The 25,102-nt window shown below is 41.4% G+C and overlaps 1 protein-coding gene across 2 annotated transcripts in view; it reads left to right on the top strand.

Moving 5' to 3' along the window:
- The window catches only part of LOC118361130 (cadherin-7-like), a 116,176-nt gene that overhangs the window by 45,289 nt on the left and 45,785 nt on the right, over positions 1–25,102 (top strand). The window contains exons 4-8 of one of the 2 annotated variants that reach the window (XM_052483126.1): positions 7,764–7,931; positions 9,408–9,592; positions 12,383–12,636; positions 13,664–13,800; positions 18,302–18,423. In XM_052483126.1, the coding sequence (XP_052339086.1) occupies positions 7,764–7,931; positions 9,408–9,592; positions 12,383–12,636; positions 13,664–13,800; positions 18,302–18,423 (866 nt within the window). Of the gene's footprint in view, positions 1–7,763; positions 7,932–9,407; positions 9,593–12,382; positions 12,637–13,663; positions 13,855–18,301; positions 18,424–25,102 lie in introns of both variants that reach the window. The other variant, XM_052483125.1, reaches the window with a different exon arrangement.

Below are 25,102 nucleotides of genomic sequence, written 5' to 3'. Positions count from 1 at the left end.
AAGTCCCTTTACTGGGAGTCTTTAATCGCAAGTTGATTCCGCAAGGTGCCCTTGGGGAAAAAGGTGTTTAATCCTGAATAGCTTCAATAATTGTCAAGCTGTAAATGTAATGCATGGCTTATTAAGCCTCCATTTTGTAATGTAGCTCAGGAAATAGGACACTTGAGTTTGAAGGTGAAATCAAAAAGTGGTGCACTGCTAGGCGTTGAGGCCTGCATGTGGGTAATTGAATACATGTAGCTATGAATGACTGTCTCGTCTGTCTACTGTTTCTATGATACTCATTTGGCATTTTCGAATGGCATTAGTAGAAATGGACCATAACTAACAGGGGATTAATAATGCACACCTCCCTGCAAAACACACATACACAAATGCATGCAAGTACTCGGACACACACACAGTTTTGTACACCTTAGGGCAGAGATGAGCACTCGAGCACATCGGCAATGCCTGACATGTCTGCTTGCCTCAGACCTCTGTTCTAACGACAGGTGGGAGCGAAAAGGCCAGGTGTCTGTGCGAGATTTCATTATGTTTAAAGTTTTTTTTAAGAGTGGGCCTGCATGCATTTCAATTTGATGTACGCTACTTCTGCAATGACAGTGTTTAGAGCTTCACCATCATCTTTTTCAGCTCCTCTGGTCATGATGAAGGAGATCATTTAATTAAATGTAAAATGCTCAAATAAGGGACAAGGCCAATGCCAGTCTAGCTGCTCCCCAACTGTTTTCTCAGCGCTAAAATACCAAATACAGAGACTGGGAGATGGTTCCAAAACCTGGTAATCCCGTTCTGATTAAGATATTGGAAGGGCCTTTTGGGAGCTTTCTACTCAAGGTGTTTTCTAATCCGTACAAGTCAACACCAACCCACGCACACACACAAAATTGTGAATCGCCACTCTCCACCATCCTTGTACAGTACTATCCACTCCAGTGACGGGAGGCCATTACAGCTCAGTATAAATCTGGCCTCACATATCGTTATGCCACTTAGTGTGCAATACTATAGCTTGGCAAAAAATCCATTATCTCAACCCCTTCATCAGATTTTGCATATACAGTAGCATTTCCTCCTGTATTTCAAATATAACAGTAATGTTACTGAAGATGAGTCACAATTATCTGCGTCTCGTAATGTTACATAATTAATTACTATGACAATTGCTATGACATGCTATTATATAAAATAATTTCTCCGTAATTAATATCACCTGATTGAGCTTATCATGTAAATGTAATTAACTAGAGTGGGGCATCACAAAATAATATTTATAGAGCTGTTATCTTCCGAATAAACTCTTAAAGATTTAGCAATATTTTACATCAATAGCAGTCAACATTAATCGTCATCTTACTTCAGTCTCATTCTGAAAGTTGTAAATTCTTGGTCATCTGCAAGAATCCTGGCTAACAAGTTGAATCAGCAATACAAAATTGGGTGTAATTATTTATTTACTAAATACCTAACGAATCGCACAGAATAACATATACAAAGTATTAATTATCCCTGGATAATTATTTACGTCATAGGAAATGTCCCTAGCGGGCGGAACAGATATGACAGCTTGTTACACAAAGGAAAAGGGGCGGGTTTGAGTGAAAGAGCGGGAGACTGGGGGAACAAAGGTAAGAAGCTGTGCTATCGTAAATACAGTATCTTATGCATTCTAAATTACCGCCCCTTTTTGGAAAAGGAAAATGCAACAAATAATTACTCTGAGCTGCGCTTCAGTAGGTTGGTGGTAGGTGGAAGGCTGTGTTGCCAAACCGAGTCGTCGGTCCTTTGAATAATGTCTCTGCTGGTAAATTGGATACTGGATACTCTTTCTGTTCCTTCCTAACCTGCGTTTGCAGCTGCAGCCGCTAACTCAACAGCTAGGGGGTATCACTTCTGTTGTGATTAAGAGTTCAAAGTTCATACCATTCGCAACCAAAGCTAATGCTGATGTTGGCTTCATTCTGTGGTTTTTTTCTGAACCATTCTGACATGGGATCGTCATCCTCACATCTGCGGAACAGATAGTTATGTTGTAGTCAAGAGCTTATATAGGAAGGAAGAGGGGGTGTGTGAAAAGATTACAACCTCTGTCTCTTCACGTGGGTGGGCCACTGAGTGAGCAGCCCTGTAACGGATTTCTTCCGTCAAAGGAGAGGAGGACCAAAATGCAGCGTAGTTCGTGTTCAACATGTTTAATAAAAGAAGATAACGTGAACACTACTCAAATACAAAATAACAAATGTGGCAAAACCCGAAACAGTCCTATCTGGTGCAGAGAACACAAAGACAGGAAACAATCACCCACAAAATACCCACAGAATATGGCTGCCTAAATATGGTTCCCAATCAGAGACAACGATAGACAGCTGCCTCTAATTGAGAACCAATATAGGCAACCATAGACCGACAAACTACCTAGAAAGGAAACAGCCCCATAAACATACAAAAAACCCTAGACCAGACAAAAACACATAAATCCCCCATGTCACACCCTGACCTAACCAAAATAATAAAGAAAACAAAGATAACTAAGGCCAGGGCGTGACAGGCCCTAACTTATGAAAACCCACATCTCACATTTTAGAAGCTAAAACCACATTTCATCACAAATAATTTCATATTCAAACTTTTAAATTGAACAACAATTCCATGTGAATCTGATAACTCTGATGTATAGACTTTCCATTGTGGAGTTTATGCAATCTTATCATTGATGAGAATGTCTCAGATGACAACCGAACTGACATCATATTCATTAAGTACCACTGCATATGTTCAATTGTTCGGATTACCAGAATATAGTTCATTTCCCCCCACATTCTGACGTTCCCAGAATCTCTATGTTAACCAAGGGGTTTTGCAAATGTAACCTTAGTAGGGTAGAGAGAGGAAAATGGGGGGAAAAGAGTTATTTATGACAGTCATAAACCAACCCCCAGGCCAACGTCATGACAGTTGAATGTTACACCACATCCAGACCACCAAGAGATGGGACATTTAACGTATCATAGAGTCAAGGTGGCGAATGATGACTCAGCTGATACTAGTTCCGTCTGGGAATCTTTCACAGTATGAGTGTAATGAACACAATGGGAGACAGAGAGCTGGTTTCAAGCGCAGGGCGCAGCAGGTGTTTATTGTAAAGGACCACAGGAGGAGGCAGGTAACTCGGTCCAGGGGTAGGCAGAAGGTGTTGGTTCAGTTTTTCTGTGCTCGGCTTTTTACTTAACAAATAAGGAACACTCAAAATATGCACTCATGAATCATAACAATTTTAATCAAAATACAGCTGTAGACAGAAATCAAAGATCAAACATCACACATGTCTCTCCTGAGTTCTGCCAAATAGGAAAAGTCCCAAGTTGCTTTTATCATGCTTGTAGTCAACCCCCTGTGATGTAACTGCCTACGTCACTACCTTCTACTCATGAGACCAAGCCCATGCATCCACAGCTATACAAACATAGTTTCAGCGTTATCTAAATGCTTAGCAGTAAATGTCCACTCTCCAGGTTGATTTATAGTGGTATGTCTTATGTATCTTATCTCTTTCCCCTGCAGGGTTCTGTGTTTATCTTTGAGTTGCTTTTCTCACAGACCGTTTCTTTATAAGAGGCAGAGGACTAGAAAATAACTGTGAAACAATGTTAAACCTTACAATACATATACTGTTAATCTGTAGTCTAGGACCCTATAAATGTGGAGGAGGAGGGTCCCATAGCAACATACATAAGCATAATCAATTATTGTAATATATTAAACATTTGGTGCAGCCCCTATCATGACCCCAATTTGACCCCATCAAAGGTCATACACAGGGGTCCAAAAAGGCAACAGTACAGGCAGGGAAAAGGCTAGTAATGTCGTCCGGGAGATCAGGCAAGTTTTATAACAGGAAATCCGATAGGAAAATAACAGGCAGGGAATAGGCAAAAAGGCATCATTATTGAGGCAGGCAAAACTATCATACACGGGAGAAGTAAATTACAGGAAAAACAGAGCTCCGTAGTATAGAGGTGTGTCACAAAACAAAGAATACCTCATGATGGGGTGCAAAGAACTAAACTAAATAGTGTAAGATAATGACATACAGGTGTGTGAACAGGTGATCAGAATTCAGGTGATTGGGATCTAGAGAGTGAGCTGCGTTCAGGGGATCTACGTGTTTGAGAGTCTGAGTTGGAAGCAGACGTTACAATGAGTGAGATCAATTTTTATTCAAATACGTAGCTGTGCTCTGGGTTGGAATCTTTCAAAAGATAAGAGTTAGACGTAGAGTATGCATAGAAGGTGGCTTTTCATGGACAAACTAAAAGTCAACCACCTGGCTCGGAGGTTGTACAATTCCCAGTGTACTCTATATGGCCTGTTTTTATCTTACATGGAACAATTGGGTGTAAGTGGACCCCTCTGACCTACCACTCTTGTTTAAGTGTCCATCACCTTCATCGTTACCTCTCATAGCTACACGGTTGGTAGGCCAGAGGGGCTCCTATCCTAGCAAAGCGCTCCAGGCCCCACACTTTTATTTCCTCTTCCCTAGACAAATATCAAGGATGCTAGGCTTCATACAGGGAGAGTGGCCTACCCCTCTGCCGCCAGTGCTGGGTAGAGGAAATGCGCGGCTGCTATAATGTGTCTTTTCCGGCTGCACAGGGACACACGGTACAATGCCGATGCGGGGCCATGCCGTAACAGCCACAGAAGGATTTTAATCATCGGCTCTCCCCACGAATGACACAGTCATGGTGCGGGGTTAACAGAGATGTGAAGCCTTTCTTTGCTTAGTGAGATGATTCACTTGGTTTACTGCCGGCTTCAAACACAACCTATTTTCTTACTGGCTTCATTTAAAGTTTTTTGGGAAGCAGCTCTTGTTTATTTTGGGGCGGGGTGTTTTGGTGGCCATTAGCCAACTTTTTATAACAGCCAACTTCTTCAGAAATTTTTAAGACTGTTTTGTTCTTTCAAGTTAGAACTTTGTTCTTTGTCTCTGTGTTGTCCCTAGAATTTCTAAGCACACAGCTGGAGGTAGGGCTTTCTCCCGTTTTATTAAACTAGGCAAGTCAGTTATTAACAACAAATTCTTATTTACAATGACGGCCTACCCCAGCCAAACCTGGACGACGCTGGGCCAATTGTGTGTGGCCCTACGAGACTCCCAATCAGGGACTACAGTGATGACTCTTGCTCTGAGATGCAGTGCCTTAGACCGCTGCGCTACTCGGGAGCCAGAGTGGCGCAGCTCCTATCGAGCTAAATTTTTATGGAATGGTCTGCCTATCCATGTGAGAGATGCAGACTCAGTCTCGACCTTTAAATCTTTACTGAAGACTCATCTCTTTAGTAGGTCCTATGTTTGAGTGTAGTCTGGCCCAGGGGTGCGAAGGCGAATGGAAAAGCACTGGAGTGACGAAACACCCTTGCTGTCTCTGCCTGGCCTGTTCCTCTCTCTCCATTGGGATTCTCTGCCTCTGACCTTATTTCCGTGGCACTGGCTTACTAGTGCTCTTCCATGCCATCCCTAGGAGGGGTGCGTTACTTGAGTGGGTTGAGTCCCTGACCTGATCTTTCTGTCCAGTTTGTCGCCCCCTCGGCCTGTGCGGTGGAATAGATCTTCGAGGGCTATACTCAGCCTTGTCTCAGGGTAGTAGGTTGGTGATCTGTTGATATCCCTCTGGTGGTGTGCGCTGGTGTGCTTTGGCAAAGTGGGTGGGGTTATATCCTGCCTGGTTGGCCCTGTCTGGGGGGCTCGTCGGACGGGGCCACCATGTTTCCCGACCCTCCCTGTCTCCGCCTCCAGTATCTATGCTGCAATAGTCTATGTGCCGGGGGGCTAGGGTCAGTCTGATACATCTGGTGTTATTCTCCTGTCTTTTCTGGTGTCCTATATGAATTTAAGTATGCTCCCTCTAATTCTCTCTCTCTCCCTCTCGGAGGACCTGAGCACTTGGACCATGCCTCAGAACTAACTGGCTGTCCCCAGTCCACCTGGTCATGCTGCTACTCCAGTTTCTACTCTTCTGCCTGCGGCTATGGAACCCTGACCTGTTCACCGGAAGTGCTACCTTGTCCCAGACCTGCTGTTTTCAAATCTCTCTCTACCACAGTTTTTCCAAGCCACCGTGCTCCTACATCTGCATTGCTTGCTGTTTGGGGTTTTAGGTTGGGTTTCTGTATAGCACTTTGTGACATCTGCTGATGTAAAAAGGGCTTTATAAATAATTTTGATTGATTGAGAGAACAATTAATGTTTCGTTCATTTTTTACCTAGCCTGGTTTGATGGACCTCTGTTGGATTGATGGCTTGAAGCTAGCTCTCTCATGCATGTCAGCAAACAGGGTTCACAGGTGTCACAGCAGCTGACACTGGAGCACTATTGATGCTCTTTAATTGGCTATGGGGTGTGGCAAACCTCTTCAAGGTTAGGAACGTTTGTCACAAACTAAGTGGTAAACTGTCACCAAATCACCCAAGAATGAGAGTTCTCTTCGAACAGGACAGTACCTGTGTGTTTGTTTCTCCGTCCTGGTCCACCCAGGCCGTAGGCGAGGTCAAGGATAGCAGGGTTCGGTACACGAATCGGGTTCTCGGTAGGTCCAGGTCCAAACGCCAACAGGTAAGTCCAAAACAATCCAGCTCATACACGGTAAATCCAGCCAATCTCTATAGTCTCTTTCTCTATTGTTTATAGCTCCTTCCAGCACTCTCTCTTCCTCTTCCTGGTTTTTCTTGACCCTTTATCTGTGAGTCGGCTCCACCTTCTGAGGGTTCCCCTTGCTTCTGGGACTTGTAGTTTTGGTGGTCGGCCATTTTGTGATCTGTAGTTCTGACAGGGGTGGCCATTTTAGTGATCGGGCAGAGCCCGTTTATTAGTTCTGCTCTCACATATCTGCCACTTATCACTCGACCCCCTTCTTTGCCACAAGGGTTACACAGTGGGAGAAACTAGCAGCAAACCTGATGAATCGATGAATGAGTGGATGGATGGAGGAAAGGGATATACAGCTAGGATATAGGAGCAGATGGATGGATCTGATCCACACATACAGTAGACAGATACTTTGATGAACATGAATGCATCAGGAGTTAAAAATAAATCAGCTTCTCGACTGACATGTTGATTTCTCGTCTTAAACAGGGAACTAAAGCATTGAAGAAGAGGCAGCTGTGGTTCTCCCATTAGGAAAACTTCACCCACTATTCATTAGTTTGTTCTGTATGGATATTGACAACTACTTGGCTTTATTGACTATCATTATGGCGTAGCGAGAGCATGGCAGAGGCCTCAGATAAAGAGGTGGACAGCGGCGTATCATTTCACTAATTGAGCCATTTACTTAGACTGGCCAATAACACTTTCCAGCCTGAGCGCTTTAATGGCATTGATAAAGAAAGACAGAAAGAGAAAAGAAAACACTTAACAGAGTCTTAGGCAGTTGGTCTAAATACCTCAACAATGTTTTTCCTCAGTGATCCCAGGCTTAATTTGTGAATTGTATGCATCCTTTTGTCAAGTCTCCAGGCTCTGTTCACAATGTTGCTATGCGAGTGTATGCTTGTGGGTTGTCAGTGGCAATGTTCCCACAAACTATGCTTTCACCCCTTAGCTCTCCGTACCAAAATCATCCCCCTGTTGTCACTCATCTCTCTATCCACTCCTGTCCTTCCCTCCTCTCTCTCCAATCTTGTCATCCCTTTCTCCTCTTTCCTGTCATCCCTCTCTCTATCTCTGAACCGCCCTCTTTCTCCTCTCCAGGCATCATCCGGACAGCGCTGCCCAACATGGACCGAGAGGTGAAAGACCAATACGTTTTGGTCATCCAGGCCAAAGACATGGTGGGCCAGATGGGCGGCCTTTCAGGCACCACCTCTGTCACGATCACTCTCACCGACGTCAACGACAACCCGCCACACTTCTCTCGCAGTAAGACTGAGTCCTTTATGCTCTGTGCATCACTGACACTGACAACATTCAATCTACTGTGTCTCTCTCCCTCTCAGACAATGCCCTGAACCCCTGCATTCACTGTCATCTCAGTCTCACTATTATGGTGGTTTGACATGAATCTCTAAAATCACTCTCATTCACAATGACAGTTTTGGGGAGAAAGCTTTGAGTGAAAATGTAGGCTTTACTTTATATTGCAGATTAATTTCACCACAGTACCCCTTTCATGCATATGTGTAATTTCGCTAAACATTGTGTATCTCTCCATCTGATCGGGGTGTTCACAGCACATTTATTACTTTTTTGATCGAAGGCTTCAAATGTAGGATACCCTAGGAAGTATAAAACACTCCTCCGCTCACTCCATGTCAGAGCAGGGAGTGAGGGGAGAATGTAGATACAACGATCAGCCTATTTCACACTAATGGGTTCCAGGCCAGGTGTTGGGATTCAAAGGCGTGAGGTGCTTCTCATGATAATCTGTGGCCCCGGCAATTGCTTTACCTCTGATAGTCCTACCGACCGGCCGCTTTAACCAAGCACTGTTGTCCTACTGTCACGCCCTGACCTGTGATTTTGTGTGATTTTGTTGGGCATTCTAGTTTTCTATTTCTTTGTTGGCCAGGTACGGTTCCCAATCAGAGGCAGCTGTCTATCGTTGTCTCTGATTGGGAATCATACTTATAGGCAGCCGGTTTTCCACCTGAGTTTGTGGGATCTTGGTTTTCCACAGTTGCTGTCTAGCCCTGCAGAACTTTACATTTGTTTATTTTGTTGTTTTGGCGGTGTTTCAGTATTAAATATCATGAAAACCTTCCACGCTGCGCTTTGTCTCTTTCATTCAACGACGGACGTAACAGTTCCACTGGGAATGTGATGAAAGAAATAAAAGCCCAAAATAAACCATTCTCTCTACTGTTATTCTGACATTTAACATTCTTAAAATAAAGTGGTGATCCTAACTGACCTAAGACAGGGAATTTTTACTAGGATTAAATGTCAGGAATTGTGAAAAACTTTTTTAAAGTTTAAATGTATTTGGCCAAGGTGTAACTTCCAACTTCAACTGTATTATGCACGGATCGGGGCTTCTTCCATTCACTTTGGTCAAGAAATATGTTTCATGTAGCATGGATTGTGAATGTGTCAGAATGTGTAATACATTTTCATGTGAATACAAACAACTCCATTGTTCTAAAAGTTGTATGTTCAAGAAAAAAATATTTGCCCTTACCACCATAAATGTATTCAATGTAAAACTACTCATTGAAAATAATTAGTCACTATTTCCTCTTATAAATTGAGAAGAAAAAAAAACAAATCCATTAATTTGCTGTTTTACCAATCACTGTGAGAGAGGGAAATCAAAGGCAACTGGGGGCAATGTAAATATGAGCTGCTAAGGAGTATGGAAACCACCTCATCTCTAACCACTACTCCTCTTTCATCCAGAGAACTATCAGTACACTGTGCTGGAGTCCTTGCCTGTGGCATCCGTGGTGGCCAGGGTCAAGGCTGTGGATGCAGACATAGGCCCCAACGCAGAGATGGAGTATAGGATCATTGAGGACGGACCTGGGTTGTTCAACATCACCACAGATGAGGACACGCAAGAGGGCGTCATCATCCTTCAAAAGGTACACATGCAGAGATTTTGTATCCATCCAAAAAATAATTTCTATGGAGCTCATACATTGATGGACAATGTTGTTTTTACGCATGCAACACTTCTGACTTTGTCCGTCAAAAGTTTAAGTCAAACTTTTTGTGGACAAAAACGGATAGTGACGAATGCATATCTTTCGTCAGTTTCCATCGATCTCTGTCTGTCCATGGCCTTGCACTGTCCAAAGATGATGACTCACTCTGAGAATGTGATGGGATGCTATGGTGAAGCAGAGTTGTGTAATATCAATGCTTTGATGTCTAACATCAATTGCATTATAGGCATGCTTTTTTTCAGTTGACCAATTATAATGGCTTTTATTTTATAGCCTATAGCACTCAAACTTTTCTTACTTTTTACTTAGTGGTCGAAATATAAAACATTACTGCTATGTCAATAGTTTATTTACTTGTAGACTATTTTAGTGTTTTTTAAGGTTTAAAAAGATATCCCCAGGCCACTCAAGAATTTGAGACTGGCCGCCATGAGACTTTGTAGGTGTGAGAGCGATTGTTGGCCCCAAGCCAGTTGTCACAGGGTTCAATCTGATATTTTGTTTGTTTTCACCATCACCAGTCATCGACGAGTACCACAGAGTGGAAAATCATACAGACAATAAACACAGACAATAAATGTGTCACATCAATGTCCTAGGGCTACAACTGTGAGTCAATAAGCCAAAAATATGACAATATACTTTCTAAACACTCACATTTTTAAATGCCTTTCAATGTGTTGTGTGCCTTTTCTTGCAATCAATAGCTAGCTTTCACACTACACAGTAATTCAATATAAAAACGTCTGGATGAAAGATGTATTTGAGAGGGTCTGATTATGTGCAAGGTTGGATAGGGTTGTTGTATTTCTTCAATATACTTGTGTACCACGAGGCCATGTTGGCATGAGCAATGCGCATACAAATACAGTATCTTTATGGCTATAAACTAGCCAATCAGGACATGCTTTACCTTGATTGGAAAGTCACTCTGTTGATATCTGGAATCCGGCAGACCTATACTCCTAAACTACAGTTTAAGTCGGAAGTTTACATACACCTTGGCCAAATACATTTAAACTCAGTTTTTCACAATTCCTGACATTTAATCCTAGTAAAAATTCCCTGTCTTAGGTCAGTTAGGATCAGCAATTTATTTTAAGAATGTGAAATGTCAGAATCATAATAGAGAGAATTATTTATTTCAGCTTTTATTTCTTTCATCACATTCCAAGTGGGTCAGACGTTTACATACACTCAATTAGTATTTGGTAGCATTGCCTTTAAATTGCTTAACTTGGGTCAAACGTTTGGGGTAGCCTTCCACAAGCTTCCCACAATAAGTTGGGTGAATTTTGGTCCATTCCTCCTGACAGAGCTGGTGTAACTGAGTCAGGTTTGTAGGCCTTGCTCGCACACGCTTTTCCAGTTCCGCCACAGATTTTCTATAGGATTGAGGTCAGAGCTTTGTGATGGCCACTCCAATACCTTGACTTTGTTGTCCTTAAGCTACAGTATTTTGCCACAACTTTGGAAGTATGCTTGGGGTCACTGTCCATTAGGAAGACCCATTTGCGACCAATCTTTAACTTCCTGTCTGATGTCTTGAGATGTTACTTCAATATCTCCACATCATTTTCCTACCTCATTATGCCATCTATTTTGGCACCAGTCCCTCCTGCAGCAAAGTACCCCCACAACATGATGTTGCACCCCCGTGCTTCACTGCTGCCACCCTTGTGCTTCATGGTTGGGATGGTTTTCTTTGGCTTGCAATCCTCCCCCTTTTTCCTCCAAACATAACGAGGGTCATTATGGCCAAATAGTTCTGTTTTTTTCCCATCAGACTAGAGGATATTTCTTCAAAAATTACGATCTTTGTCCCCATGTGCAGTTGCAAACCATAGTCTGGCTTAATTATGGAGGTTTTGGAGCAGTGGCTTCTTCCTTGCTGAGCAGCCTTTCAGGTTATGTCGATATAGGACTCACTTTGCTGTGGATATAGATAAATTTGTACCTGTTTCCTCTAGAATCTTCAATGTTGTTTGCTGTTGTTCTGGGATTGATTTGCATTTTCACACCAAAATACGTTCATCTCTAGGAGACAGAACGCGTCTCCTTCCTGAGTGGTATGACGGCTGCATAGTTCCATGGTGTTTATACTTGCGTACTATTGTTTGCACAGATGAACGTAGTACCTTCAGGAATTTGGAAATTGCTCCCAAGGATGAACCAGACTTGTGGAGGTCTACAATTATTTTGTCTGAGGTCTTGGCCGATTTCTTTAGATTTTTCTATGATGTCAAGCAAAGAGGCACTGAGTTTGAAGGTAGGGCCTGAAATACGTCCACAGGCACACCTCCTATTGACTCAAATGATGTCAGTTAGCCTATTAGAAGCTTCTAAAGCCATGACATAATTTTCTGGAATTTTCCAAGCTGTTTAAAGGCGCAGTCAACTGAGTGTATGTAAACTTCTGACCCACTGGAATTGTGATACAGTGAATTGATTATTTCACTTATAGTCTGTAACAAATGTTGGAAAAATTACTTGTGTCATGCACAAAGTAGATGTCCTAACCGACTTGCCAAAACCATAGTTTGTTAACAAGAAATGTGTGAAGTGGTTGAAAAACAAGTTTTAACAGCTCCAACCTAAGTGTATGTAATCTTCCGACTTCAACTATGTTTTTTTTATTAATATGAAATAGCTTTTTCTTTTCTCCTTTTTAATATCTGTCTCTATTTATTGGTCTTACTTGTTCAGCCGTTAGACTTTGAGACCAAGAACAGCTTTAATGTGCGAATCGAAGCCACCAATCGGAACATCGACCCTGCGTTCGTGCACCTGGGTTCGTTCAGCGACACAACGTCGGTCAAGGTGACGGTGAAGGACGTGAACGAGTCGCCTGTGTTCTCGACACAGCTCAGCAGGATGGTGATCTCTGAGGATGCCAGAGTTGGCACCTCCATCGGGAGGGTCTCCGCTCACGATCCGGACACCTCCAACAGTGCCATCAGGTAGAGCCCAGCTCTCCAGTTATTACACACCATCACAGCCAATCTCTCTGTTGTCCCAGCCAATTTCTGTAGTGGCACCTGTTTCCTAAAACAACTATACCCAGCTTGGCCCTATTCAAATTCCTTTCACCAATTATTTTCAACATGTTGCTACACCGTCAGGTTGACGGGAGGTCCAAACACCTTTAGAGTAGGACTGTAAATACACGTTCACCTTCTCACATCTCAGTAGCGACACATTTAAGCACCACCTACACAACACACTGACACTTAAACCACTGACACCATGAGTTTTAAACTTCCTCTGTGACTGTGTGACACGCACTAAAGCCAGATGGTATTGTGGTTTTTGAGGGAATGCAACATTTTCAAAAGTGAAATGTCATCAACAAGCGAAGGGCAATCCCCCAGAAGGGTCAACCGTCTGTACCGGCTACATGGCTTTTTTTTTGTTACATATTTTTTTTATTGGCAACCACTCATAAACGCAATCTGCCCCATGTCACTCATGAGACTCCCTCCCGTTATGTATTCATTGAAAATTAAAAGTCTTGTGTGGTGGTATTCATGCTAGGACCCTTATTTTGTCCAGACATGTGAGCTGCTGTATAGGAATAGATAGTGTTTGTTCTGTGTTTAGAGTTAACCCATCTGTCTAACTTCTATATTAAAAAAACTTTGAGAGCAGTTCTTCTCTAAATCTAAACATTGAAGATGTATAGATCTCTTATTCATAGTTCAACATTATTATTTTATCTAGCATTATAAATGGATATGAAAACTACATCATTCCACATATTGACAGCTCAGTAATAGTCTGTACCAATGGACTGAATCCAAAATCCACTCTTAAATTGTTCATTTGGCACATTTTGACGGTACAAAGTTCTTATTCCTCCAAAAGTGTTTCAAAGATACAGTTAATAATTTAAAATCAATACGAACTTTCTACAAAAGGAAAATACCTCATCATAGCTATGTCTGTCTGTCTGACTTACTGACTGTGGATCGGTGTGTCTGTCTCCAGGTACTCCATAGATAGAAACACAGACCTGGAGCGTATCTTCAATGTGGATGCTCTGAGTGGGGTCATCAGTACTGCCAAGCCCCTGGACCGAGAGGTCAACTCTGTCCACAACCTTACCATACTCGCCATGGAAAGCCGTAAGAGCACACACACACAACTTTCCACATCAGGCCTCAAAGTCAGACGAGTCAGTGTTTTATAAAGGCCCTGCATAAAGTATTGTAGACCCTTCTGCGATGGAGCCGAATGTTAATTCTGACCTATGGCGGTCACTGTGACCTCTGGGTGTCCTTGAGTCATGGCATGTGTGAGGAGCGAGTTGCTGACTAAGGGCAGGCGCAGGCGATGGTAAATCCACTAGTGAACAATGCTAATGTGAGGAGAGGTGCCATGAAGCCTTTGACTCATCCCTCCACGGCTTCAAGGACAAAGGCGCTCGCTCATCCCCCCTGGCCCACTCTGTCCACGCAGACACAATGGGCAGCAATCATCTCACAAGCTCCATTAAACGGCATACCAGTTACTCTACTAAGTAACTATAATCCGTATGAGTTTAAAACCACAATGAAGATAAAACGTACATCAAATTGTCATTGTATCAGTCTTGCACTCAATGCATAAATAGTCACAAAACCAAACATGGTAATCTTCATCACTCAAGTAAATGCATTGTGATTCAAGCACAAATATAAGCCTAACACAAATTATTCCTTGTTACTCTCAATAGAGTAACACATAGTAAACATTAATAATAACTGTGCAAAATGTTTCAACAGCCCTTCACTGAGGAGACATTGGCCTCTGACACACTTCTAATCTCTTTACAGTGGAAAGCAGCAGCTATAGAATCAGACGCCAGGCAGTCTCTCTCAGAGCCCAAGGCGCCTTATTACGCTTTTTAGAGTAAAATGGGCTTTTTGTAACAAAAGAGGGGAGAGAAGCACTACTTCATGCATTTGAGCCACGGTCCGACTTGCTCTAAATACGCCAATGACAACAAGTCTGTGCCCCGGGGTGCCACGCTTCCTCTTTATTACCAAATCAGCCGTCCCCAAATTTCGGCCAACACGTCACCTCTGCTGTCAAGGTGGCTGCCTACGCCAGGCTAAATCATTGTCCATCCAGGCTTTCAGAAGCCAGCCTTTTATTTAGTGCTGCATTTGTGTCAGAGCCTGTGGTACAGGATGGCCAGTGCTACTACACAGTCACTTACACCTAAACCAAACCGGCTGCACGCGTGCGCCATCGTGCGCTATCATGCATAAATGTATTTTGCCCCACACACCAAACGCGATCACGACACGCAGGTTAAAATATCAAAACAAACTCTGAACCAATTAAATTATTTTAGAGACAGGTTAAAAAGCATAAAAAATGTATGGCAATTTAGCTAGTTAGCACTCACACTTGCTAGCTAACGTTAATTTGTCCTATTTAGCTAGCTTGCTGTTGCTAGCTAATTTGTCCTGGGATATAAACATTGAGTTGTTATTTTACCTGAAATGCACAAGGACCTCTACTCCGACAATTAATCCACACTTAAAACGGCCAACCGAATAACTTCTAGTCATCTCTCCTCCTTCCAGGCTTTTCATCTTTGAACTTATATAGTGATCGCATCTAAACTTTCATTGTATTACCACTACAACCGGCAACAAAGTACATCTTTCAATCACCCACGTGGCTATAACCAATGAGGAGATGGCACGTGGGTACCTGCTTCTATAAACGATCTGTGTCAGAAATAGGAATGACTTCTATTTTAGCCCTTGGCATCGCAGACGCTCGTTGGCGCGCCCGAGCAGTGTGGGTGCAATAACATTGATTGTGTCCGGTCTGGTCAGCATGTTAGGCTATTCTATATACTGCACTATTTTTGACCAGGGGTGGACTCTATCAGTGGAGGCTCCCCAGAGGAGGAAGGGGAGGACCATCCTCCTCAGTGAATTTCAAAAGTTATCATTTTAATATATTCACGTCACTTGTCATGACTTGCCCTTTGGGGCTCTCTCTCCACAGTTTTATGACGGTCATAAATACCTCCAGGAAAACGCTCTCTCCCACTCTCAAAAATGGACATAAAATCCCTTTGTTACCACAGAGAGACGTTGCGGTAAGGTAACATCAAAAAGGTTGAATAATTAAACAGTATTTCTCTAATCCAAACATTTGGAATGGTCTGTGGGTATTTAAAGACCAATCCTGTTGAATGTATTAATAATTTGCAATGTAACTAAGGACAGTAGAACAACATAACTGTATCTCTGAATGTGTATAATTCTCAGTGATCAGATTCACATTGAAATGTTGGGGAATTGACATGATTAAATACGAATCTATTTATGAGAAGATGTGATGTTAGTCTTCCAAATTAGAGAATTGTTTTTCATATGAAGTCTTAACCAAGTGAGAGGCCATGCCTATGTGAGCACAGATATTACAAAAAAAGGAGGGAATGCCCCTTTCCCCCTAGGGACTTTTCATTGCAGTATGTAGTAATCAATGTGTAACCTATTCTGTTTGTGTTTATGTAATTCTGTGTGATTATTTAGTTAGTAATTAAATAATTAAGCCAATTTGTATATCGCTGATTCATCATTTATGCCAGGGTTTGTGCAAATAAAAAAAAGAATTTTGCGACATTCAGAATGAGGCTAATAGAAGGTAAACAATTAATGACTAATGTCAGATATATTTATATCTAAGAGTTCATTTGAAAAACGCTAACTCTGTAAATAAACTTTTTCCCCAAGATTGCTGATGAGTTGATTGTTACAGGATTAATTTAATCATCGTAATAATTAAACATAGTTAATCGATTTGATAAAGCAATTGTCAACATTAATGATAGTCCAAAGACACGTACACCAAATAATTGATTAAAACACTGTTCTGCAATTAAGGTCTACAGTAGCCTTAACCATACTCTGTAGGGTAGCACCATGGTGTAGCCAGAGGACAACTAGTTTCTGTCCTCCTCTGGGTATATTGACTTCAGTAGAAAACCTAGGAGGATGTTGGTTCTCACGCCCTTTCATAGACTTAGACAGTAATTATGACAACTTCCTGAGGATGTCCTCCAACCTATATGAGCTCTTGCAGCATGAATTGACATGTCCACCCAATCAAATAATTATAAAATGAGTCTAGGACTGAAAGCATAAGCTACAGCTAGCTAGCAGAGCATAAAATGAGTAGTTGACTCAGTGAGAGAAAGACAATAGTTGAAGAAATTAATTTGAAGGTGAAGCAAGAGAGAGAGCTATATTTCAGTGATTTCTTTTTGGTCACTTTCCTTTTCACTTACTTAGCTATCAAATGCAGCTAGCTAGTTTAGCCTACTCAAACACCCAGCTCAAACAAAGAGGGATAACATGTTAGCTAGCTGGCTATTGCTATACAACACTGGAACTTTTCCAAGTCAAGGTAAGCTTTTAGTTTTATAAATGTATTGCCACCGTGGTCTGCCGGTGGAACTGCTTAACTGCTTGTTGACTGTACTGCATGATTGTAGCAGGTTTACTTGTAACGGCGTTCGTCTGTTGAAAGAGAGTCGGACCAAAATGCAGCGTGGTGGTTACTCATGTTCTTTAATAAAATAGAACAATTACATGAAATAACTAAGTAACAAAACAACAAACGGAACGCGAAAACCTATACAGCCTATCTAGTGAAAACAAACACAGAGACAGGAACAATCACCCACAAAACACACAGTGAAACCTAGGCTACCTAAATATGGTTCCCAATCAGAGACAACGAGAATCACCTGACTCTGATTGAGAACCGCCTCAGGCAGCCAAGCCTTTGCTAGACACCCATACTCAGCCGCAATCCCAATGCCTACAAAACCCCAATACGAAACACGATAAAATAAAATAACCCATGTCACACCCTGGCCTGACCAAATATATAACGAAAACACAAAATACTAAGACCAAGGCGTGACATTACTAATGCGTTACTTCTAGTAGCTATGTTGACTATGGCATTGTGTATAGGCTGTGTGTAGTGGTTATGGCTTGGAAAGGTTTTATTACTCAATACTTTCTCTTGACCTGTGCACCTAAGTTGTAAACTTTCATTCCTGGGCTAGGTTGTAACAACCTCATGATGGGTATTGAGAAAATATTAATTTAGTAACCTAAACCTATCAATGTTGCATTGAGCATTCAATATGCTGTAATAGAAAAAAGGTCATGCTCATAAAATATTTTTTTATCTTCCCTCATCTTAAACGACACTGACTGCCACTGCTCTAGATAGTGCACTATAAAGGGTATAGGATGCAATGTCGTACGCATCCCTAGCCATTTTCACGTAAGCTGTAGCTCCGCTCCAATCGTAATTAGCTGCCTGATCATGTTGGTTGATCCCCACCAGAGCAACTAAGCATGCCAGCTGATGGTGAATGCCTTGGATATGTCATTAGAATGGGCACTTTTGGCCACATTTAGCTCATTTCGCTCAACCTTTGTGATTAATTAAAAAGACATGAGAAAGATTGATAGTAGGGTAAGTGGATGAAGGTTTATAAAGTTAAGTCAGTAAAGTACTGAAGAACCAGCTATGATTATAAAATCTTGTTCTCTCTCTCTCTCTCCTGCCTGTCTACTTCTCTCCCTCCCTCTTTTTCAGAGGATCCAACAAAGATTGGAAAAGGTTTTGTGGCCATCACAGTGCTGGACATCAATGACAACGCTCCGGTGTTTGCTATCGCGTACGAGACCCTCCTATGTGAGAATGCAGCTCCTGGACAGGTGAGAAACTGGAGATACATTAGCTAATGGGGAAGGCAATTATTGGTACTGCATTCACCAACCTTGTTGATTCAATTCACGTTCAGATTTACCCACTGCTTATTTGCACTTAAGCATCCCATTAGATGAGAACTTTTAACATTTAAGATATTACCTCACCAACACTCACTGTTTGATTTCCATTAGCAACCTGAGAAACAAATGTAAATAAAATCTGCATCAGCCTCAGACTGTGTATCATCTCTTTTTCAAAGCTTGAGGTCAAATCGAGGGAGACACATTTGTTAGATCCACATTTTTAGATCAAATTGCAGGCATTGTATCCTTCATTAGAGATGTTAGTCATTTCTGCTGCTGCTGCTGCTAGCTGAATAATGAAAGTGTTTGAATTTGCCAGTGGCTTGGCTCGACAATGATATCACACAATAAAATGATATTTCATGCCGGGGCAGAGTGGGTGTCTGCCCGGGTCTGATTTCTCATTCGGTGTGTGTGTCTATGTGTGTACGTGCGTGTATAGAGGATCAGTGTAGTGGGGACCAGAGAAAAAAGGAATCACAACATGATGTAAACAAAGCAGGAAGGCTGGGACCTTCTCAGGAAGGAGATGAGTTCTGTGTACTTTGGTGCGAAAAGTGCAAATCAAATCCCAGAACAACAGCAAAGGAACTTGTGAAGAAGCTGGAGGAAACAGTTATAAAAGTATACAGTTGAAGTCGGAAGTTTACATACACCTTAGCCAAATATATTAAAACTCAGATTTTCACAATTCCTGACATTTAATCCTAGTAAAAATTCCCTGTTTTAGGTCAGTTAGGATCACCACTTTGTCAGAAAAATGGAAGATTTCACCTTTTATTTATTTATGAGAATAATCAGACATTGACTATCCCTTAGAACATGGTAAAGTTATTCATTACACCTAATCACAACAAAGATAGAGGCATCCTTTATAACTCAGTTGCCAGAGAGGAAAGAAACCGCTCAAGAATTTCACCATGAGGCCAATGATGACTTAAAAACAGTTACAGAGTTTAATGGCTGTGGTAGGAGAAAACTGAGGATGGATCAAAAACATTGTAATTACGCCACAATACTAACCTAATTAACAGAGTGAAATGGCAGCCTATACAGAATAGAAATATTGCAAAACAAGCATTGTGTTTGCAACAAGGCTCTAAAGTAATGCTGCAAAAAATTTAGCAAAGCAATTAACTCTACCAATGATCAAATACCAACTTGAAAGAGCTTGAAGATTTTTGAAAATCGCTGCCAAAGCTGATTCTACAAAGTATTGACTTAGGGGTGTGAGTATTATGTAAATGAGATATTTCTGTATTTAATTTTCAATAAATTTGCAAACATTTCTAAAAACTTGTTTTCACTTTGTCATTATGGGGTATTGTGTGTAGATGGGTGAGAATGTTCTTTATTATGTTTTAAATTCAGGCTATGACACAACAAAATGTGGAATAATCAAAGGGGTATGGATACTTTCTGAAGGCACTGTATCCAAATCAATCAAACAGCTTTTTAAACGGCAAGATATTCAGAAGCAAGGACATGGACACTGGTGCCATTCGATGGTAGGGGTCTTTCTCACCTCCTGTGTGGTCTGTCTTGTGCCTCATGTCTACTGTTCAACAGCACACTAATCAGACAGGACACAGCCATGGCATGAGAAAGTCATAGAAAGCAGAATGAGCCTCAGCAGTGTGGATGAGTGATTACTCAGCCGAACCATACTGCTTACAGTGAGACACCAGGGTCCTTCAGGTGTGGCTGAGGGGTGTAAAGGCTCTGCTGCTGCTGAGATGGCTATATATTATGCCTGAGATGCCTCTCTACTGCCAGACAGCCAGTTGGCTGTACATCCACCTTAACCTCACAGGTGCACACTCTTATTATAGAGCTGAGGTCCATGGAAAGCAAGGTTGCTGTTCAAAGAAAACTGTTTTGGGAAATGGTATAGCAGTTTTTTGAGGAGGTGTTTGATATACATCTTGAGTTGAAGTGTTGGATTGTTGTCTGTGGGGTTGAAGCCAGGTTTGGGTAGGTTACTATCTAAATGTAATACGTTACAGTTACTATTTACCTGTCCCAAACTGTAGTCCGTAACTTAACTTTTGGATTACCCAAACTCAGTAACGTAATGTGATTACCTTCAGTTACTTTTGGATAACTTTCCCCTTTAAACCTGTTATGGCTAGGGGTTCTGCTATTTAACTTTCATACATTCACAATTGAAATACACCAAATTAAAGACTAACTTCTTATGGCTGGGGGGGGGCAGTATTGAGTAGCTTGGATGAATAAGTTGCCCAAAGTAAACGCCCTGCTCCTCAGTCTCAGTAGCTAATATTTGCATATTATTATTAGTATTGGATAAAAAACACTCTAACATTTCCAAAACTGTCAAAATATTGTCTGTGAGTATAACAGAACTGATATTGCAGGCGAAACCCTGAGGAAAATCCAACCAGGAAGTGGCTTCTATTTTGTAAACTCCATGTTCCATAGCCTGCCTTTGCTCCATTTAAAGGAATATCAACCAGATTCCTTTTCCTATCGCTTCCTCAAGGTGTCAACAGTCTTTAGACATAGTTACAGGCTTTTATTTTGAAAAATGAGCGAGAAAGATAACATTGTATCATTGTATGGGCGGGTACCAGCAGCGTTTTGTATGCATAACAGAGTTTGGGCAGCCATTGCCTTTCCCTCTCTGACTGAAAAAGACAGTTACGGTTGATATATTATCGATTATATACAGTGGGGCAAAAAAGTATTTAGTCAGCCACCAAAGTTCTCCCACTTAAAAAGATGAGAGAGGCCTGTAATTTTCATCATAGGTACACTTCAACTATGACAGACAAAATGAGAGAAAAAAATCCAGAAAATCACATTGTAGGATTATTTATTTATTTATTTGCAAATTATGGTGGAAAATTAGTATTTGGTCAATAACAAAAGTTTATCTCGATACTTTGTTATATACCCTTTGTTGGCAATGACAGAGGTCAAACGTTTTCTGTAAGTCTTCACAAGGATTTCACACACTGTTGCTGGTATTTTGGCCCATTCCTCCATGCAGATCTCCTCTAGAGCAGTGATGATTTGTAGCTGTTGCTGGGCAACACGGACTTTCAACTCCCTCCAAAGATTTTCTATGGGGTTGAGATCTGGAGACTGGCTTGGCCACTCCAGGACCTTGAAATGCTTCTTACGAAGCCACTCCTTTGTTGCCCGGGCGGTGTTTTTGGGATCATTGTCATGCTGAAAGACCCAGCCACGTTTCGTATTCAATGATGGAAGGAGGTTTTCTGATGCTGATGGAAGGAGGTTTTCACTCAAAATCTCACGATACATGGCCCCATTCATTCGTTCCTTTACACGGACCAGTCGTCCTGGTCCCTTTGCAGAAAAACAGCCCCAAAGCATGATGTTTCCACCCCCATGCTTCACAGTAGGTATGGTGTTCTTTGGATGCAACTCATCATTCTTTGTCCTCCAAACACGACGAGTTGAGTTTTTACCAAAAAGTTATATTTTGGTTTCATCTGACCATATGACATTCTCCCACTCTTCTTCTGGATCATCCAAATGCTCTCGAGCAAACTTCAGACGGCCTGGACATGTACTGGCTTAAGCAGGGGGACACGTCTGGCACTGCAGGATTTGAGTCCCTGGCGGCGTAGTGTTTTACTGATGGTAGGCTTTGTTACTTTGGTCCCAGCTCTCTGCAGGTTATTCACTAGGTCCCCCCGTGTGGTTCTGGGATTTTTGCTCACCGTTCTTGTGATAATTTTGACCCCACGGTGTGAGATCTTACGTGGAGCCCCAGATCAAGGTAGATTATCAGTGGTCTTGTATGTCTTCCATTTCCCAATAATTGCTCCCACAGTTGATTTCTTCAAACCAAGCTGCTTACCTATTGCAGATTCAGTCTTCCCAGCCTGGTGCAGGTCTACAATTTTGTTTCTGGTGTCCTTTGACAGCTCTTTGGTCTTGGCCATAGTGGAGTTTGGAGTGTGACTGTTTGAGGTTGTGGACAGGTGTCTTTTATACTGATAACAAGTTCAAACAGGTGCCATTAATACAGGTAACGAGTGGAGGACAGAGGAGCCTCTTAACCTCTTGGAACACTAGGGGCAGTATTTCATTTTTGGATGAATAAAACGTTCCCGTTAGAGACGGGACCTGTTAGAGACACCAGTTCCCATTTGGGAACGCGCCCCCACCCCCCCAGCTGGAATGTGGCGCAGGGAACGCAAGAAATATTCCTACAAATATTTAACCTCCACACATTAACAAGTAAAATAGCTCAAATGAAAGATAAACAAGTTGTTTATCTACCCAGCAAGTCAGATTTCTAAAATGTTTTACGGCGAAAACATAGCACATATTTATGTCAAACCACCACCGCAGACATGTCTCATTAGCATAGCCAAGTAGGAAAAAATATGCAATCAACAAACGCAGGATTAAAAAAAAAATCATTTCACTAACCTTTTGAAATCTTCATCAGATGACAGTAATATAACAAGTTACACAGTACATTCATTTTTTTTTTCAATAATATGCTATATATATCCATAAATCTCTGTTTACAATTACGCATCGTTCAAAAAATGCTACTAAAATGTGAGGAGAAATTAAATAGCTCCAGCAGATAACGTCAGCTAACAAGGAATACACATCATAAACTTTGACTAAATATGCATGTTTTACATATGTATAGGAAGATACACTTATTCTAAATGCAATCGCTGTGTTACATGTATTTTTAACGTTACAGGTAGAGTTCACTAGGCTAAACTAGGAGTCGGCGCTCCAAAAGTACCATTCTTGCTCCTCTACCTTGGAGTCGACAGAAACCCAAAATTAACACATAAATATTTCCTTACCTTTGCTGTTCTTCCATCAACAGAACTGGAAGGGATTATACTCACCAAACCAGCGTTTAGTTTTCAAGTCTGCGTCTTTCGGTTCTCAAAATACACGCATTTCGGTCAAAATGTAGGCAAAAATTGAAGAGGATGTGCACCAAAACGTCGAAATTATATATTATATGTCGAGTTAACTTGTCAAACTAACTTCATAATCAAGCTTTAACATGTTATAAAGGTGTACAGCAATTTTGAGAACAAACAGAAACACAGGCACCGTTCAATCGATCTTGGAAAAAAGAGAGGACTTGACCACTGCGCACAGAAAAGTGACAGGTTTTTTTGAGTGACTGGGGGCTTACCGCGTGCTCAAACTCTCGCGAGCGGGCGATTCTCACAATGAGAAGCCCCATTGAAAGCTGAGATCACGCTGAACACGTGGAGACTGTTCCTGGCGCTGTAACTGTTTGGGGAGGGTGTTTGCGATGACGTCAAAGGTGGGCCAACTTTTCAGATGAGAAGAGAGTTTGGGAGAATGCAGATTTTGAGAGTTCTGCTTTACATAGAGACAATATTTAAACGGTTTTAGAAGCTTTAGAGTGTTTTCTATTCGATAATATTTTTTATTTGCATATATTAGCAACTTTTGACAAAAATGTATCATGTTTTATATGGGTACCCAATTCCTCCAGAAGGGGCAGTATTCAGGGGTAGCCTTAACAGGGTAATTACAAGATATTTTGTCACGAAAAGATGCTCGACGATGCATATAATTGACAGCTTTGGAAAGAAAACACTCTGACGTTTCCAAAACTGCAAAGATATTATCCGTGAGTGCCACAGAACTGATGCTACAGGCGAAACCAAGATGAAACTTCAAACAGGAAGTGAGCCAAATCTTTGAGGCGCTGTTTTCCATTGTCTCCTTATATGGCTGTGAATGCGCCCTGAACGAGCCTACACTTTCTGCCGTTTCCCCAAGGTGTCTGCAGCATTGTGACGTGTTTGTAGGCATATCATTGGAAGATTGGCCATAAGAGACTACATTTACCAGGTGTCCGCCCGGTGTCCTTTGTCGAAATTGGTGCGTAATCTTCAGCTGCAAGCATTCTTCCATGTGATTCAGCGGAGAGAGTAGACTTCCACGAACGATATATAATCGAAGAGATATGTGAAAAACACCTTGAGGATTGATTCTAAACAACGTTTATCATGTTTCAGTCGATATTATGGAGTTCATTTGGAAAAAAGTTTGGCGTTTTGATGACTGAATTTTCGTTTTTTTTTGTAGCCAAACGTGACGAACAAAACGGAGCGATTTCTCCTACACAAAGAATCTTTCAGGAAAAACGGAACATTTGCTATTTAACTAAGAGTTTCCTCATTGAAAACATCCAAAGTTTTTCAAAGGTAAATGATTTTATTTGAATGCTTTTCTTGTTTTTGTGAAAATGTTGCCCGCTGAATGCTACGCTAAATGCTATGCTAGCTATCAATAATCTTACACAAATGCTTGTTTTGCTAGGGTTGAAAAGCATATTTTGAAAATCTGAGATGACAGTGTTGTTAACAAAAGGCTAAGCTTGAGAGCTAATATATTTATTTAATTTCATTTGCGATTTTCATGAATAGTTAACATTGTGTTATGCTAATGAGCTTGCAGGGATAATTACACTCCTTGGATACAGGTTTTTTTCGTAGCCAAACGCGATGAACAAAACGGAGCAATTTGTCCTAAACAAATAATATTTTTGGAAAAACTGAACATTTGCTATCTAACTGAAAGTCTCCTC

The sequence above is a fragment of the Oncorhynchus keta genome, chromosome 28 (assembly GCF_023373465.1).
Source record: "Oncorhynchus keta strain PuntledgeMale-10-30-2019 chromosome 28, Oket_V2, whole genome shotgun sequence".
Taxonomy (NCBI): domain Eukaryota; kingdom Metazoa; phylum Chordata; class Actinopteri; order Salmoniformes; family Salmonidae; genus Oncorhynchus; species Oncorhynchus keta.
This window is presented reverse-complemented; position numbering and strand designations above follow the sequence as displayed.